At 47.7% G+C, this 16,596-nt stretch overlaps 1 protein-coding gene across 1 annotated transcript; it reads left to right on the forward strand.

Annotated features, from left to right (window-relative positions):
• The first annotated feature begins 1,883 nt into the window (after positions 1-1,883).
• On the forward strand, positions 1,884-16,463 carry CDK2AP1 (cyclin dependent kinase 2 associated protein 1). The gene is made up of 4 exons (XM_080355457.1): positions 1,884-2,182; positions 11,837-11,943; positions 12,737-12,863; positions 15,537-16,463. The coding sequence occupies exons 1-4, from the start codon at positions 1,975-1,977 to the stop codon at positions 15,602-15,604; spliced, it is 510 nt and encodes a 169-aa protein (XP_080211583.1). The 5' UTR covers positions 1,884-1,974; the 3' UTR covers positions 15,605-16,463.
• Positions 16,464-16,596: the final 133 nt, after the last annotated feature.

Raw genomic sequence — 16,596 nt, forward strand, 5'->3', positions numbered from 1 at the left:
GCACAGAAATACTCCGGCCCTACAAGCCTGAGCATCTCATCAAGCCAGACCCTCTCAGTTTGCTCCAACTTGCGCGGTGTCTTGTGCTGGAATAAGGATAAACTTCACAGGATTGTTTCCTTAACCCCTGCAGAATATTGTATATTTTGAAGTTGTAGCTAAAAAACCAAACAAGGAAAACACAGGGGATCTTGTTCTTCACAGCGTTGCTCTGAGCACAGTTTTGTAGGATTGGTGTAAAGCCGTGAACACGGCAAGCTCGGAACACTCCCATTTCTCACTTGGTGTGACTGTAAACAGCCGCCCAGCGATGGAAAATCCCAGAGCGGCAGGACCGCGTGGCCGGGAACAACACACAGGCAGCTGGTGACAAATCTGCAAACGAAGTTTTAGGGATGCAAAGTTCTCGGTCGCACGGTGCTGGGGGTGAGGGTTTCCCAGTGTGATCTTTCAGGACTCTAATGAGAATTTACACAGTTAAAGGATGAAAATGTGGTCACTGAGTGTGTAAGTCTGTGCGTGGGGCTCTCAGGTCCCGTCTCTAACAGAGCGGAGCGTGGGGCAGTTGTAAGGATGGTCTGTGCCGCTCTGGGCTTCCCCATGATACCTGGAGTCATGAACTTGGACTGGAAACATGAAACAGTAACAAGACCACATATTTAATCTGGTACCGGTTATCATTTTTAGGTGTTTCTTTCATGTCGCATGCAGTCGCTACGGCAGGAGCTCAAAGACATGCTCACTTTTCCCACTGTGCATCAATTCTTCTTTCTGCTGAGGAAATCATCACATTTCCCTGTGACTATTTCTGTGGTTTTGCAAAGGGACACGACCTGCAGTCCCCGATGTGACGGACCGTGCGCCTATTCCCATGTCATTTAAAAGGAATTTGCCCCTGACTTCCACGGGGCAGGACCAGGCTGTCCGTGTTTGCTGTCACGGGCGTTAAGAGCAGGACATAGCCTTGGATTTACGTTAATTAGCCTGTGTAATTAAACTACCAAACACCTCACCGCTCTCAGCGTGGCTTCTGGTGAGATGCCCATGTGGGTCTTGTCTCCCTGGTCTCAGGCACCCAAGGATACGTTCTCCAGGTCCCAAGCAGTTCTATCGGTATAAACCTGGAGTTATTTAACAATTATAGAGGTGTGTTTGAGATTAACTGACAGAAGGAGCAAACCTGAATATCCCACGGTAAAAAGGATGAGTTCGGAAGTAGCGGATGCATCCTAGAAAGCTTCATAATTCAACCTTCAAATTTAGATTTTATTTTGGGGGGGGGGGAGTTTTGCTGCTTGCAAGCAGAACATGAGTCAATGATGACGGAGATTCGTATTATTTGTAATCTCCCAGAAGCCACAATCTACATTAACCTTCAACCTCCAAGTGGAGAGAAATAGTGGTTGGAAAAAAAAAAGGCCAGGCAGATCTTTCCTCGGCGGCATCCAGGAAAAAAAAAAAGAAGAAGATATTTTATAATTATCAACAGGTATTTTCCATCGAAATTAGCTGGGGGAGACAGGGAATAAATGAGGTGACACCCGGTTTGAGGAGAGGCGGGAAGGCAGCGACACTCGGGCCACTCCTGAGGACGCGCCCGCCTTTCTCCTGACAGGGGCCGGCGGCCGCGCCCCCCCCGCCGCCCGGCGCGGGCACCGCCGATTTAATGAGAACTTGTGCCAAAACTTTCCGAAGTTAATTAAAACACCCCCCTTTCCGCCCCCCTCCCGCCCCCCCCCCCCCCCCCCCGCCGCCCGCCCTCCCCTCCCCTCCCCTCCCCGCCCGGCTCCTCTCCCGGCGGCGTCCCTGAGGGGAGCTCCATTGTCTGGGAGGGGATGGCCGCGGCACCCCCCGCCGCGCCCCCTCCGCGCTCCCTCCGCGCCGAGGTGCGCGGGGCGCCGGGCGGCCGCGGCGGGTGCCTGCTGCCTCGTCTCCCCCAAAGTTTTTGGATCCGCGTCTCCTCATGATGTATGGATGATATATTGCATTGTGGGTGTCAATATAACTGACGGCCATATTTGCCGGTGCTGCTACTGCTGTAAACAACCCAAAGTGTCTGGGAGACACGGAGACGCTTCACTGAATTTCAGGACGCCTCTCCTCCTCCCGCTGGCCATGTCTCTGGGAATGTCTTACAAGCCCAACTTGAACGCCCACATCCCCGGGACTCCACTCAACCCGGGTAAGTCCGCGGCGGCAACTGGGTGGCAAGTCTGGGAGGCGTGCGGCGGGGCGCGGGGGTGCCGCACCGGCACCTGGGGGGGAAGCCCCGGACTCGAGTTTTCTGCCCAGTCCGGGTATGGCGGGGCAGCGGCTCCGGCGCCGGCTCCGCGCCGCCATTTCCAGCGCCCGCCCGCTGCCGCCGCTGCCCCCTCAGCGCCCGCTCCGCGGGGGCGCCGCGCCCGCCAGGCTCGGCCCCGCGCTGCCGCCGCCACCGCTCCGGGGCTCCGGCCGCCGGGTTTCCTCCATGCTCGGCTCCCCGGGGCGGCTGATTGATCTGGATCAGGAATATTCCGCCGGCGCCTCAGCGAGGACCGCTGCTGGCGGGACGCCGCAAGTGCCGCTCGCGCCGCGCCTCGCCTCACGCGTGCGGCCGCCGAGCCGCTCTCCTCGGCCGGAGGGGCCGCCCCGGGGCCGCTCTCCTCGGCCGGAGGGGCCGCCCGCGTCCCCGGCCCCGCGCCCTCCGCCGCCGGGGGCCGCCCGCAGCGCCTCGGGGGTCCCTGGGTCCCCGCTCGGAGGCTCCGGGCGCCGCGGAGCAGCCGGGGCGGGCGAGCTCTGCTCGCTGGAGGTTTTTTTGGAAGAGAGAGCAGCAGCCGCTCTGTATTTCTTACAAAAGCCCTTCTTAAAAATCATTCCTCTTCCTTAGATGCGTAGTCTTTCCAACTTCCCTCTCTAAAAAGTTTCCTTGATGGCATTAACTTTTTTTTTTTTTCCCCTACTACATTCCCCTCTTTTTTTTTTTTTGTTTTCCCCTCCCCAATTTCCGAAGGTAACAGCGGGCAAGTATTTTTTCTGGTGCTGTAAAAGTGAGTCCCCGTGGCGGGGAGCGTGTGCAGGTCGGTGCAGCCTGAACAAAGCCGCGGCGGCAGTTGCTTCGCTGTGGGATATTTGGAGGGGTTCTCGCCAATCTGTGCGCGTCGGCTGGTATTAAACAGAACCAAAATGGAGAAGTTGGTGCTGACTTCAATAATATTCCCGTCTCCCCCGCAGCCCCAGCCTGCAGGGCTGGCATCAGACCATCCGCAGCCAGAAATCAGGCTGATTATTTATTTTATTTTTTTTTTTTTTTGAGAAGGGAAAGTTTTGCAGTTGGGTTTAGGAGGGAGGGAAATCGTGCCTCGGTGATTTTTACAGCGCCGTTGGTAGTTGTAATCCTGGGAGATTGATGAACGAAAGGGATCAAGGAGATGCACCCCTATTCTAGCTACCGGGAGAGCAGCAATCTGATTTTACTGCAAGGAATCGTCAGCAGCTGGTGGATGAACCGAGGTCCCTCTGCCTCAGACACTTGGATCCGGCGTGGAGCTGAGCTCGGTGGGGCTGTGAGCGTGTAGAGGCTCCTGTAAGAGCCTGGGGGGTGTGTGGGGAGCACCGCGGGCCCCCGATACTCTGCAAAGGGCTCAGGAAGCAGGGGATGTGCTGAGGGTTTTTTTGACAAAAAGCAGAAGTGTCACCGGAGGAAAAAAAGAAAAGAAACAAAGCCCAGCAAGGGAAACCGTTCTCCTGTTGGCTCCCACGAGAACCTGTGCCTTGCTCTCCGGAACAGCCGTAAAATTGTAGGGAAAACAAAGGTGGTATTTTGTGATGGTGGGTGAGGGGTGGGGATTAGGTCGTGCTGTGGGGGGATCCGAGTCTGGCTGCACAAGCCCGGCTCAGACATGCCGCTGACAATGCGAGCCGAGCGGTGAAGTTTCTGCCTCCGCTCCTGTGGCTGCCGTGTCGGTGTGCTTGCTAACGCTCCGGCTACCATCAGGGCTTTAGATTTTTTAATGCAGTTTTATATTTCCCTCCCTCCCCCCCCCCCCTTTTTTTTTTACTCCCCTCGTAATGGCAAGTTAGCAGCAGTTTGCTGTCATGCTGGAACTATTCCTGTCTAAGTTGTCCTCTCTTCTGAGTTCGGATCGTCCTCAACACCCCCAGAATCTTTTCAATGAAAGAACGTCCTCCTCTGAATCCAAAATGGGCTCTCTCTTCCCTCCCTGTCTTCTGCCATTATCCTCACGCACCAGCTCTTCCTCTAGCTAGTGGTATTGCCAGCACCGTGGCCTAAGGCCAAGGGAGTTAGACAAAGCCGTCCTTGCAGTTGCACGTATCGTATTCAGAGTGATATGACTGCAAATGGCCCCCTCCTTTCTGGAGCTTAATTCTCTATTGTGCTTAAATTAAATGCGCCCCCCCCCCAAAGCAAGGAGGAGAAATCTGAGGTTTGCTTCCAAACCTGGGGTGAAGGACCCCCCCGCCCCGTCCTGCAGAGGAGGAGAAAACAGGAAATCTGTCCCTTTTGGCCTGAAATCAGCCCTGCAGAAAAACCTCTCTGTATGAATGCAGAATATTTTGGTCTCGGCCGACGGAGGGCTCTGGCCAGCTGTGGATCTCACAGGGATTTTCCTCGGGGAGTTAACGCTGCTTCCCTGCAGTGCAGGGCTTCTGGTGCAGGAGTGTTTGGAAAGGCAGTGTCGACTCAGCTCCCGGAGCTGCATCCTTGCTGCAGAGCTAACTCCTTTCAAGTTCAGGCTGAGAGTGGCCACTCTGCAAAATCGTGTTTAAACTGCGCTCAGCAAGTGTCTCAGTGGGATGGAGCAGTTGTGGTTGGTGGGTGAATGTGCTCTGTTCTTGCACAGGAGCATTTTTGGGGACTCAGAGACCTGGACTGAAGGCCTGAGGGGGGGGAAATATGGGGAGGGATCCTCCGTGGGTTTTTGGCAGATCTGGGGATGGCTGTGGGTGAGGAAAACGCAGCTGCTCCACGAGTGACTCAGGATGCTGGAGGCACCCGGGTGCCGGCTCCTCTGCCTTGCACCAGGCTGGGGGAAGGAGAACGTGTTGTCACAGCAGAAATTTGATGCCTGTTCCTCTTCCCCATTGCCCAGGTCAGTGGAGACGCTTGGCCCAGGGTGTCTGCAACCAGACTTGCAGGGTTTTATCTGAATCATCTGCCACCTTCCCGGAGGGCCTGTGCTCTGGGAATGGGGCGCCTGTGTGTGTCCCCCCATGCCATCAGTGCCAGACTGTGCTTGGGGAGCCCTGTTTCCTGCACAAGCATCTTCTCTACCTGGGCGATACAAGGGCCCTGCGATGCTGTGGCTCTACCTGCCCAGCCTCACCTGAGCCTGCAGTGTCCCAGGGGAACCTCCGTTACCCTTTCTAACGGCCGTGTTTTGTTTGGTTTGTATTCTCTTGCTTATTGTACTGAATCCTGCAAAGTAGTTTCCTCCTCATCTGCGTTGTGTTTCATGTTGTTTAATCCTGTTTCTCTGTAAGAGAGCCAGCTGCTGAGCTGAGGTGGAGGAGAGCATCTCCATTGACTTCAGTGGAGCCGGGGTGATTTACACCAGCTGTGAACTGGTCTGTAGTTTGTCTTTCCCGTTGTTTCCATGTGTTTTCTGGCTCTGTGGATATTTTCCAGCATTCCTATTTTGTTTGGAGTATGCACAGGTTAGAGGAAAGTAGTTTTAAGATACAGGAGCCAGCAGAAGGAGCTTGGGCTTTTCCTTTGGTTTTATTCAAATTCTTGCAGACATGTCAGGTTTCAAGACAAAATGCTGTTCCTGTAATAAAGCTTAAAAACTGTTGTATGTAGGATCTGAAAAAACAAATTCCAGCGGGCTCTGACAAGGGAAGGAGCTGTGTCTTGGCGGAACATGAACAAGCGGTGACGTGTACGGCAGGTACTGCGGTAGCTGAGCACCAGCCGGGCTGTCAGTGCACCTGCCGCACCTCACACCAGGTGTTTCGTGGTGAAAAGTGCAGATTCTCACTGAGAGGTGAAAGAAAAAGAATATCCCCAACTGGGGCTGGAGCTCGCAGCTGGAAAGACCGATTTATTCAGTCCTGAGGAATTATACCGGACACGCTAGGCCATTCCTTATATTATTAAGACTGCAGTGCAGGCTTGTATGAGCAAATGGCTGGCATGTCACCCTTTACAGAGACAGCTTCTTTTTGATGTTGTTCATATTGAGAGGTGGTTTTTGGAGTGGGAGTACTGGAAAGAATACTGTTTGTAGGCAGAGTGGAGAGCAAAGTGTTCGTGCCTTAGCAGAGAGGATAATTTCTAGGAAATATACTCCCCCCTCCCATTCAAACTGAAATTTGCTGGTTCCCTGATCTCTTGAAGTCCATGTGAAGTTGAAAATGATGTGAAGAGAAGCACGCTAAGCATGTTTCAGAATTAACAATTTTCAAGTGGACTTGTGTGGACATTGAGAAACCCGGCAGTTTGGGCTTTCTCTGCCTGAGTGCAATGGTTTGGTTTGCACGAGCAGCAAATCTCATCGTCCCCACCTGTCACATGTTGGGTGAATTGCAGGGTGGTTTGGGTTCATGATCACTTGATTCTTTTTGGATAAAAGTAAACCAGGAGCTCTGCTCCACTTGTGCACCGCTAATGCTCCATCCCTTAATGGGAACACAAGGGTCCACAGCAAAGACTGGACCACTTTGAGCCATACCCACGGTACAGACACTTAATCCAGGGCACCAGACTAACATCTAGTCTTAAGTCACTCACCCCAACTACATGTGCTATACATGTACCAGGCGCTTTCATGTCTTGATCCTTTCCTGTTGTGCCAAATAACTTGGTAGTGTAGAAACAGGCCGTATCTTGAGCTAGAAAAGGAGAATGGTGGGCAGTCTAAGTGACTGCCTTTTGTTTTTCTGATTTGGGAAAATGAAAAAGAAAATAAAGGCAGGGGGGTAAGAAGAGGAGACATAAAACATGACCGTTACCCACATGGAAAGATTAAACAGAATGAGAGCACTGGAGGAGAGGCCCAGAGTGTGACAGATCAAAAGAGCAAGGCCTCTGGCTGTTACGATAAAGAATGTCCTACTTCTTGAGAACATATTTGTGTGTGCGCGCACTGGATTTTTTAAAAAGGAAATAGTTCTATTCAAAGAAAGGTCTGTTTCTACCACAAGGGCTGCTTAAGGGGGAAAGAGTGGGTGAAAATATAACTTTCACAGGCAGCGCTATAAGGAATGTTTTGTGCAAATGAGAACGGGGTCCATTATTTTACATTAAAAAATTTATTGGAGGGTTGGGGGAAGTGGGGGGTGTCTGGTTTTGCTCTGAGTTGGAAACTCCTGTAGTTCAGCCGGTGGCTTGGCTGTGTGGTAGATGTACTTGTGTAGACGTGCACGTGGTGTCCTATGGATGGCAAGGAGTTCTTGTTGAACTTCAGCTGAAGTGCGTAGAGCGCTAAGGAATCAAATATTCTTGTAGTCAGCCCAAACAAGCTGTATTCAAATCCTCGCTGCAGAAATGGCTGTGCTAGTCGAAGATGTCACCTCTCCCCTGTGCTGAAGACGCTTTCCTCGCAAGGTACGTTGGCAGAGCAGCTTACGTGAGCATTTCTTATGTGTTTTGTTGCAAAGTTGTCTGGTTTAGGACAGAAGAAGTTACATCCTATCAGGTAAAATATTCCAGCCTGGTTGTCTCGTACCGCACGCCATCAGGAATCAGAGTGCTGTCGTCTGGAGCAGATGAGGGACGTCCTCCAGCTGTGGCAGAGGCAGCAACCTCCAGCACCAGGCTCCATGTGAAGAGGTGACGACTGACAGACACCTCAACAGCAACAGCCTTTATGTTGCAAACAACGCCAGCTTGAAGGGACTGTGAAATAGAGGCAGGAGCGGTGAGATTCCACCGAAAATATAGACACCTCTTCTTACACGCCCTCACGTTCATGTGTAGAAAGAGTTTGTAAAATGGCAGGAGTTTACCTGTGCAGTTTCATAGGACCCTACAAGGTACAGGGTGGTAAAGAAACACAAATCCAATGGGGTTGGCCCTTGGCTTGTCTAAGTTCTACATGAGTAACTCATTGAGTTGAGTAACTACTCCTGATTTTACTTGGAGTAGGTGAGGGTGGCAGTGGAGCTGTGTGGATGCTGTGGGTCAGGTGAGGTGCACAGTAACCTGCCTTCCCAGTTATTTTGCCAGCAAGCAGCAGCAATAAAATTAAGCATTAAAACTTAGACCAGCAAACTGGTATCACTGCTCAGGCTTGGAGTTGTAGCAAAGGAGCCAGAGGGATCCCTACAATTCCATCAGAAATTAGTGGGAAGATTCCTGGTCAGTGGGAGTTTAGGCAAACAAAGATTGATTCGCAATCCTTTGTCTCCCTGGGTGTTAATTCGAGCTTGGAGAGACCGCTGGAAGGAAGAGATTTTGACACAAAGGTTTAATTTCTGTTGGCCGTGCTGTTAGACACCCCCATCCCTTAATAAAGCTTAATGTTAACAAGAAAATCACTGTATTTTTGTGCGGAAAAATGGTTCTGGCAGTTTTCTGTTTGAATATAGAAATAAAAGACATTGTTGGCACAAAAATAAATAGGTATATAGAAGGTTTTTTGTACATTTAATTAGGAAAGTGGAGGGAGGAAAGTGTGTATATTAATTTAGGTTTCAAACAGCAGCAAGCACTAAGACAATTTGGGATGTGATGCAGGGTGTTACTTAAATTCAGTACCAAGCACACTCCCTTTTCGATTCTGTCAGTCGTTACTGTCTTGTCTCCATTGTCATCTTAACGTGAGCGAGCAAACCTCAATTTAGATCCCCCCTCCTTTTCTTTCTCTCTAGCGAATACCTGATCATCACACTGATTTTTGAGTGGGTATTGACTGTGAGACTTGCTGCCCTAATTTTTCTTGCTAAGTGTAATAGCAATAGCTAGTGATATATATATATATATATATTTAATAATCTGAAATATACAGGACATTCAGACATCCAGATGTATTTTGGGTTAATTGAGTAATAGTCAGCTAAGACCCAGGGCTTCTCCTTGAGATTAACATACAAAGTGATAGGTCAAAAAGCTCAAGGTCCGTTACCCTGTGAGATACTAATACTCCCACAATTAATTTCATGATTGCATCATCTTAAATTGAGGTGAAATTAAGTATTTTTCATTTTATTCCCCCCTCCAGCAGAGTTTGACTGGCACAACTTCTGACATGAGTGCACTGAGGCTGGTACCGCGGCCAAGTCAAATCCTTTTCTTTGTTCTCCGGGCCTGCCGCTGCTGATAAAGTGGTCGGCGCATGGCATTATGTCTTATTACATTTTTGATGCAGACTGCAAAGAAACGGGTAAACTCACCATGGTTACCGCGATCTGTCACTTGGCAGGGCACGCCGCACTCTGCAATGGCCTCTAGTGTCTGCAGCGCGGCTCTGCCTGTGACAACGCGGCACCTCTGCTGCCGATTCACAGCAGGAGCGACGCTCCCGCTCCGGCCGCAGGTTCTTCTCGCTCGGAGTTGCCTCCTGAAAGTTCTGGTCTGTTTTGGTTGTTCGGTGTTGAGGTGGTCGCTGCTGGATTCGCACTCCAGTGCTGAGACCAACTTCACATCAGTGAAACTTTCCTGCTCGGGCCCTTCGTGCTTTGTTTTGGCACATGGTGATTCTAGTTGGGTTTTCTTTCTTATCTAGACATACTCGGCTGTGTTATTTCGTGCAGACACGTGTCATTGCTTAAGTCAACACAATCTGAAACAATCACTGAATTATCTCTGCTGTATTGTCATTAACTGATACGGTGGCGGTAAGTTGGTTTTTGGTTTGGCGTGGGCTGTGGCCCAGGTTTGCTCAGTGGGTCGGGCAGGATTTCTGAGCCTGGTCAGTGGAGTCTTTGCCTTAATTCTGGTCCCGTTTGGAGCTCCCAGGTCTTGTTGTGTGCCTGCTTGCAGCAACAGTTCAGAAACAAGTCATTGCAGGATGGGTCTTTTGTTTTATTGCACATAAGGAAACAGCGCTTAAGTCTTTTTCTGCTTAATTGAGGTAATTAAACCTTCTTACCTTGCAGTACAAGGGGCTTATTAATGTTTTTGAAGCATTTTGAAGTCCTTGGAGGAAAGATGCACTTTGCTGTTGTGTCATGTTTGAGAACTGTTGAGATTCAGTCGTCTGGACTTGAAATATTGACTGAGTTGTACATGCAGAAATAACAATTGTGCATGTCTTCTGAGCTGATAAGGTGAAGAGCTGATTGTGAGCACAGCTGGCAGCTGTGGTGTTTCTCACAGTGCTGTGCTCCCTGCCTGTGCTGTTTAGGTTTTGGGGGTTTTACTATATTTTAGCAAAATGAGACAGTTAGTTCCATGTGAAACCTTAGCAGTGGAAATGCAGATTGTAATGCCATAACGTTTAGCAGCTTAGTTAAAGACAAAGAGGAACCTTGCCGCCTTTTTTATTTTTAAGGTGACATAGTGACCAGACTAATTGACCTTTTTTTAGGTTTTCACATTTGGTGAACTAGTTCAAATTAAGAACACACTCTCTTGTAATGAAGGCAACACCACAGTGATACCCTGTGATTAATTCTGAAGTGGAAGGAAACTTCCCAGCTGAGGCCAAGAGCCTGTTCCACTGTGCTCAGCGCTGCTTTTTACTGCATAACTGCTGGCTCTTCTTTTTGTAGTGAGGGGAAACCATGAGTAAAGTCACTTGCAACTTTAAAACAAAGCTAGAGATTTACATAGTTCTTAGCCCCAGTGGCTTTTAGCATCGGTATAATTTAGATTTAAATGAAGGCTGGTAAATGAGATCTGTTCCCTCATGGAAGACAGTTGGGAATTTTCAGCAAGGGAGTTTTAAGGGGGAAGATTTTTCCAGACAAGAGTCTGTCTGTGCCTGCGGGCAAAGGCGGCAGCACCGGCGGGTGCAGCATCGGCGGGTGCAGCATCAGTGCGTGCAGCGGCACCCACTGCGGGAGCGAACAAGCTGAGCGGTGAAATGCTGCCCTGGTCCTGAGCCACAGTCCAGAGCCAGCAGGTTCCTCTAGCACTGCTGTGAAACAGGCAGCAGAATTAAACCCCCTAAGAAAAATCTAAAAGTTGGGGAAGAAGTGTTTGCGATAGTTCATTTCTGTTTGTCAGTGATCACTTTAGAGCCTGCTGCTGAACTCTTGGTTGACTCCAAACCCTGTAGATCTGCATATAATCCATCATAACTTTACAAAAAGTAACCATAACCCAAAGTGATGTTATTTTTCCTTTGGTTTACTTAAATAGAACAATCTGACTGGCTAAAAATGATATCACACAAAGAGGAATAGTGGTAGCGCTCTTTGCCTCTAATGTCATACAATGAGCAGCAGGTTTGATGTACCACAACTGACTGTTGGGAGGAATAGTGTTGGCGTTGCCTGAAAATAGTACCGAGGGTAACTTGCACTGACCATGTGGTGACACTTTGAGTTGCAAAATTACTTTCAGATAACTTGCGCTGAAAAAGTAAAAATAGCGCAGCACATGAGACTCATCTATGTGGAATGTATATACGCAAAAATAGGGCTCCTTAATATTTACAGTTCGTCTAGGCGGAACAACCTGTCATGTTACACTCTGTTTCACTTTTACGCAAACAATTTGCACTGATAATGTTGCAGGCTGTGCTATTTTCAAATGTACAGCAAACCTTAGAGAAGCATTAATTGAACTGTTCTCCTCCTAGCAAATAGTGACTCTGAAATGGCATTAGTGGGCTCAGACAAAGGTGAGCAGTCACAGCTTTAGGAAAAAAAGTGATCTAAAATGTGTCCCAGTGTAACAATCTAATTAATCTTTAGATAATAACAGATTTCTTTTCGTTTCTCTCTGCAGCTGGGAGCGTTCACTCTCCCTCCACAAGCATGGCAACATCTGTGCAATATAGACAGCTTATAAATGACTACGGACCCCCGTCTCTAGGCTATACACAAGGGATGCAGGTACAGCTCTGCTTGGTTTTCTTTAATCAGATCGCTGACCCGAGGTTTGCGCGGCAGCCCGGGTTGTGGCCTGTAATCTGAGGTGTTCCTCCCTCCCACCAAGATTTGAAATCGAATCCAAATGGCAGACTGATTCATCGCACACGTCTTGGGATCAAATTAGAGAAAGCAGAGTGCTGAGTGAGATTGGTTACTAATTAACTGTTAGTCCCATCGCTTCTGAGTCACAGTGAAACATGTCTTATGTTCTGATTGTAAGGGCTCTAACATATTCTGAAATGATCTGTTAACAAATGAATATTCCTATACTGTTTTTCTCTAAAATTTAGTCTCACAAAGTGCGTGTCCTATGGGGCGGTAAACTTCCTGTGAAATGTATTTGACTTAATAGGATTTCCCTTATCATGTGGGCAGTTTTGTGTATATCTGCGTTTCACTCTGCCTGCCTACCTAACTTATCCATAAAATACATACCTGGACATTGATAAAGGCAGAAAGAGAGTTAAATAAGCAGTTCTCAGTTTGCTTTAACTTCTCTTTCACCTGGGTCCCAGTTTTGCGGCTGCATCCTCCCAGCGCATCCTGATTTTTGAAGGGGACGTAGCATTGTGTCCGACTGTAGCAGCAACTGCAAAAAGAAAACCCTGTTTATATAAAAAACCTGACATTTTATTTTTTAAAAAAGTGGTTTCCAGGGCTATTTCTGGTCCTTCATGAATTTCCAGTTGCTGTTTGTTGTAAATGTTGTGGCTTTAGCATTATTTAATTGAGATCAATCTACTTTCAACTACAGGGTACCAGCAGCAGTCAAGTACCGCAAAGCAAATATGCAGAACTTCTAGCTATAATAGAAGAATTAGGAAAAGAGATTAGACCTACGTACGCTGGGAGTAAAAGTGCGATGGAGAGGCTAAAAAGAGGTAATGTTTAAATTGATTTTTTAAAAAAATCATGTTCCATACGCTTTGTGCACTGCCTGCTTGGACACAGCTTCATGACAACTGTTTCCTTTGAAACGTTAAACGAGGTGGATGAACAAGCAACGGAAACCTTGGGACACTCAATTCATGCTGTATTTGATAGATAAAACGGTGACCAAATGTGTTTCCTGTGCGCAAGGGGAGTTTCAGTTAGTAATTCAAACCGTATTTTAGAAGCCTTAAGGTATCTAAAGGACGTGTTCTTTTAGGTTCCTGCTGACTGACTGACCCCTTCAATTCCCTTTTCTCCCCAGTCTCCAAAATGCACAGCCAAGCATTGTTTACATCTTCTCACATAAGTCACCCGTCTACCTGACCCAGGAGTGTTTGGTAAAGTGCACTTTGCCTAAAGACACCTTGTGTTGTGGTAATTCCCACTGTGGCTGGTGGAGAGAAATGCTGCAGAAAAGATAAAGTTGTCAGTGGAGGTTGTTGAGACTGAGATGTCGAACATGCACCTTCCTCCTCTCAGAGCCACTATCAGCTCTTGTCAAGTGGCTGTCACTGAGAGTCCACTGGTAAGGGACATAGAAGCTTTTAGGCCTGGCTGCCGAGGTCTCTCCGGCTTTGCTTTGTCAGCTAAAAGGGGTAATAAATGCCCTTTCCTTGCCGTGTAAAAGAAACCTCCGCATGCCCCAGTGCTGACATCAGCTTGACATTGTCCTCTGCAGGGGACGTGTGAGGGTTATTTCTGAAGGAGCAGTGGGACATTCCAGTGCTCCAGCTCCTGAGATGACCCTGAAAGGCCATCGACAGCAGTTGTGCTGGCAGCTCTGTCCTTTGCCAGTACAACGTCGTTTCCTCCCTTTCCACGCTCCTTGTGCTGAGTTTGGCTCACGCGTTCAACCCCGAGTAGGAACGTTATTGTAACAGACTAACTTCACCACCTTGCAAATCCCCCTTACATTTACCCAAGACTACAAAGCTTTATTTAAGGCTCAACCATTATGGAAGAGCAATATATCTGCCCTGACATGCAATAAAATGACTAGTAGCTGTTCTGGGAAAGGATGCAATAAAGTCTGCTCGTGAGTGGTAAGTGGAATCTGGCCCAGCTAAAATCGATGTTGCTGGAGTCTCTTTATTGCATTGCCTGAGTCAGTATTAATAGATCATGAATGGCAATAGGCTAATGGGGACAACCGGAGAGAGACCGGCAGAGATGCAGACGCTCTCTGAACCTGAATGGCTCAGTTCGGTGGGGAAAAGTTGTTTTGCTGCTTCTCGCAGTGAGTATTTAGTTTGTTGGCTAATGTAGGTATTAAGATTCAGTGCTGCCACTGTGACTTAAGAGTGTTGCAAAAAAAAATCCCAAATAAGTACTTTTTGCTGCCATCTTTTGGTCACAAATGCACCTCTCTTTCATGTTGGGAGCCTAATGACTGCAGGAGCATGTGCGAGAGCAGAAATGACTGAGGGTTGTACACACGTGACTGCAGCCTCCGTGGCCGTGCGGAGGTTATTCCGGAATAAAGTCCCTATCCCCAGCTCCACAGAGGCTACTGACCTCTAAAACTGGCCAAATTCCCAGTGTTCTACATGATTCAGGGTAGTTGTGCTGCATAAGCCGGGCTCCCTGCCACCAGATCGGGTCTAATGTGCTGCTTTGCGGACGTGTTTCTGCATCCCCCAGCTGCACGATGCAGCTTTACTCCTGTGTGGGGACTGAACCCTCTGCAAACCTTCGCACCCAGCAAGTCCCTGCTCAGGACTCCGCGGATGGAAGGGCTGTTGCTGTGGTCTGGGCTTGCAGCCTTCTAGAAACAGAACCCATTATCTTGAAATAGAGATTAAACCTCATCTAGTGCCTTACTGGCCTCTCTCCCCCTTGTTAAGGAGCATGACTGGGCAGAGAAATCACCTTTATCTTGTCCTGTCAGTAAAATGGAACCTCATTTGTTGTAGAAAAATCTGTCCATCTCTCATTTAAAAATCTGTCTCAAGCTCTGTTCTTTCAACAGCTCTGTGAACATGAATTTACATTTAGTTCCAGGATCAAGAATCAAGGTCCAGATTGCTGGAACTCAAGGCAACAAGACTTGTAGTGGAAAATTCCACATTATGTCTGTCAGATGAGAGTAGATATGGCAGCATTTAAAGTGGTGATGATTTACACTGGGCGCTGAGCCAGTGTTAGGAGGTAACTTTTTGCACACACCATAAAAAAATGTCTTACTCTTACAAGAGACACAACTTGTGGTTAAGCAGCATTACGAAGGCTTGAATTTTGATGCATCCTCTCAGAGAACTATCCCAAGCTATTAAGACATTCAGAGCTTTTTATTTCACTCTGTCATAGCAAAATAACTCACGGGTAGGTAAGATTTTTTGAAAAAGTTAAGTCTCTGATTTTAAATAGGCCTGCACTGCTCGTTAAGATATACCTGTCACATTCTGATTCCTGGTTTGGTCACTTTTCAATGTATAAAGCACATTTAGGAAAGCAAACTTGTTTAGCAGCAGCAGATGTTTGGGAAGCGAGGGATTTGTCCCTTTCCCGAGACGCGCTGTGGTAGCCCTGGCAACTCGGGACAGAAATACGTGAACCTCTGAAGTGTCATTGCAAGTGTGAGCCGAACGAGATGATTTCAGACGTGTCCAATTCTTTTGCAGGCATTATTCACGCTAGGGGATTAGTTCGGGAATGCCTGGCTGAGACGGAACGAAATGCAAGATCCTAGCCCGCTAATTCAGCTGCAAGATTTTCCATCTCTTAATGAAGAAAAAGTAACACTTATTCCTTTTGACTCTTGAAACATTCAGACAAATTCCTTTATTTTGAATGTTCTTTTTTTTTTTTCCTTACAAAAATGTATAGTTAGGAATGAGAAAACAACGATTTTTCAACTTGCTGAGGGTTTGCATTTTGTAAAGACGTTAAAACTCCCTAAAAGGTTTCTAAAACGTGAAAACTGAACTGCATGCAGAGGAATGCTCTTTCTCTCCCAGGCTGTATTTCAGTTCTTATCCAGCCACAGGCTCATTCTGTTTCTTTTCCTTTGACTATATTCACTTAAACCCAAACTGTCAATCTTTCAAAGTTTGACATAAGCTCTAAGGATTTTTTTTGATAACTGCAGAATAGCATGCTGTACCTAGTAGTCTGCTAAGTCACAATTTGTCATTCAGCATAGACCCTGCTTAGAAATAACCTTCCCCTTCTCTTATTTTGCCTTTTTTGTTCGTTTTGCATAAACATTTGCATGACTGTTAGTGCTTCGAAGTCCGTTTAAAGTGCATGAGTTATATGGAAAACAGGGAAACCTATTAAATAATAACAAGGTCCTGGAAAGCTAATTTCTACATTAAGGCTGGAGAATTCAGTTTAGTTTGCCAAAAAAAAGGAAAAATCTGGATAAATTACTAAAACTGTTATTTGCATCTTTGTATGTATTTATTACTTGACGTAATAAAGCTTATTTTCATTAACAGTTTGTATTAAAACTCTGCATAGTCACTTTAATCAGATTCATACTCCACGAACGAGCGCTCTCAACAGCTAAAGATTGAATCTTGATGCGGGAGGCTCGAGTTCAGGAACAGACAAGGGAAACAGACTGGAGAGTTTCCATCCACGGCGCAGTCCGGACACCATCCATCTCTGGTAAGAAGGCAAGACAGTTGCTACAAGGCTTCGTTGCTTTCAAAATTCAAGCTGTAGCTTTGGTTCATG

This window comes from Nesoenas mayeri, assembly GCF_963082525.1.
Source record: "Nesoenas mayeri genome assembly, chromosome: 17".
In the NCBI taxonomy this organism is placed as follows: Eukaryota; Metazoa; Chordata; class Aves; order Columbiformes; family Columbidae; genus Nesoenas; species Nesoenas mayeri.

What these genes read in the sequence shown, in the direction of transcription:
- CDK2AP1 (XM_080355457.1), top strand. Translation starts at nt 1,975, where the DNA reads ATGATATATTGCATTGTGGGTGTCAATATAACTGACGGCCATATTTGC. An exon ending in CGGGACTCCACTCAACCCGG is followed by an intron (nt 2,183 to 11,836) that starts GTAAGTCCGCGG and finishes TTCTCTCTGCAG; the next exon opens with CTGGGAGCGTTCACTCTCCC. An exon ending in GCTATACACAAGGGATGCAG is followed by an intron (nt 11,944 to 12,736) that starts GTACAGCTCTGC and finishes TTTCAACTACAG; the next exon opens with GGTACCAGCAGCAGTCAAGT.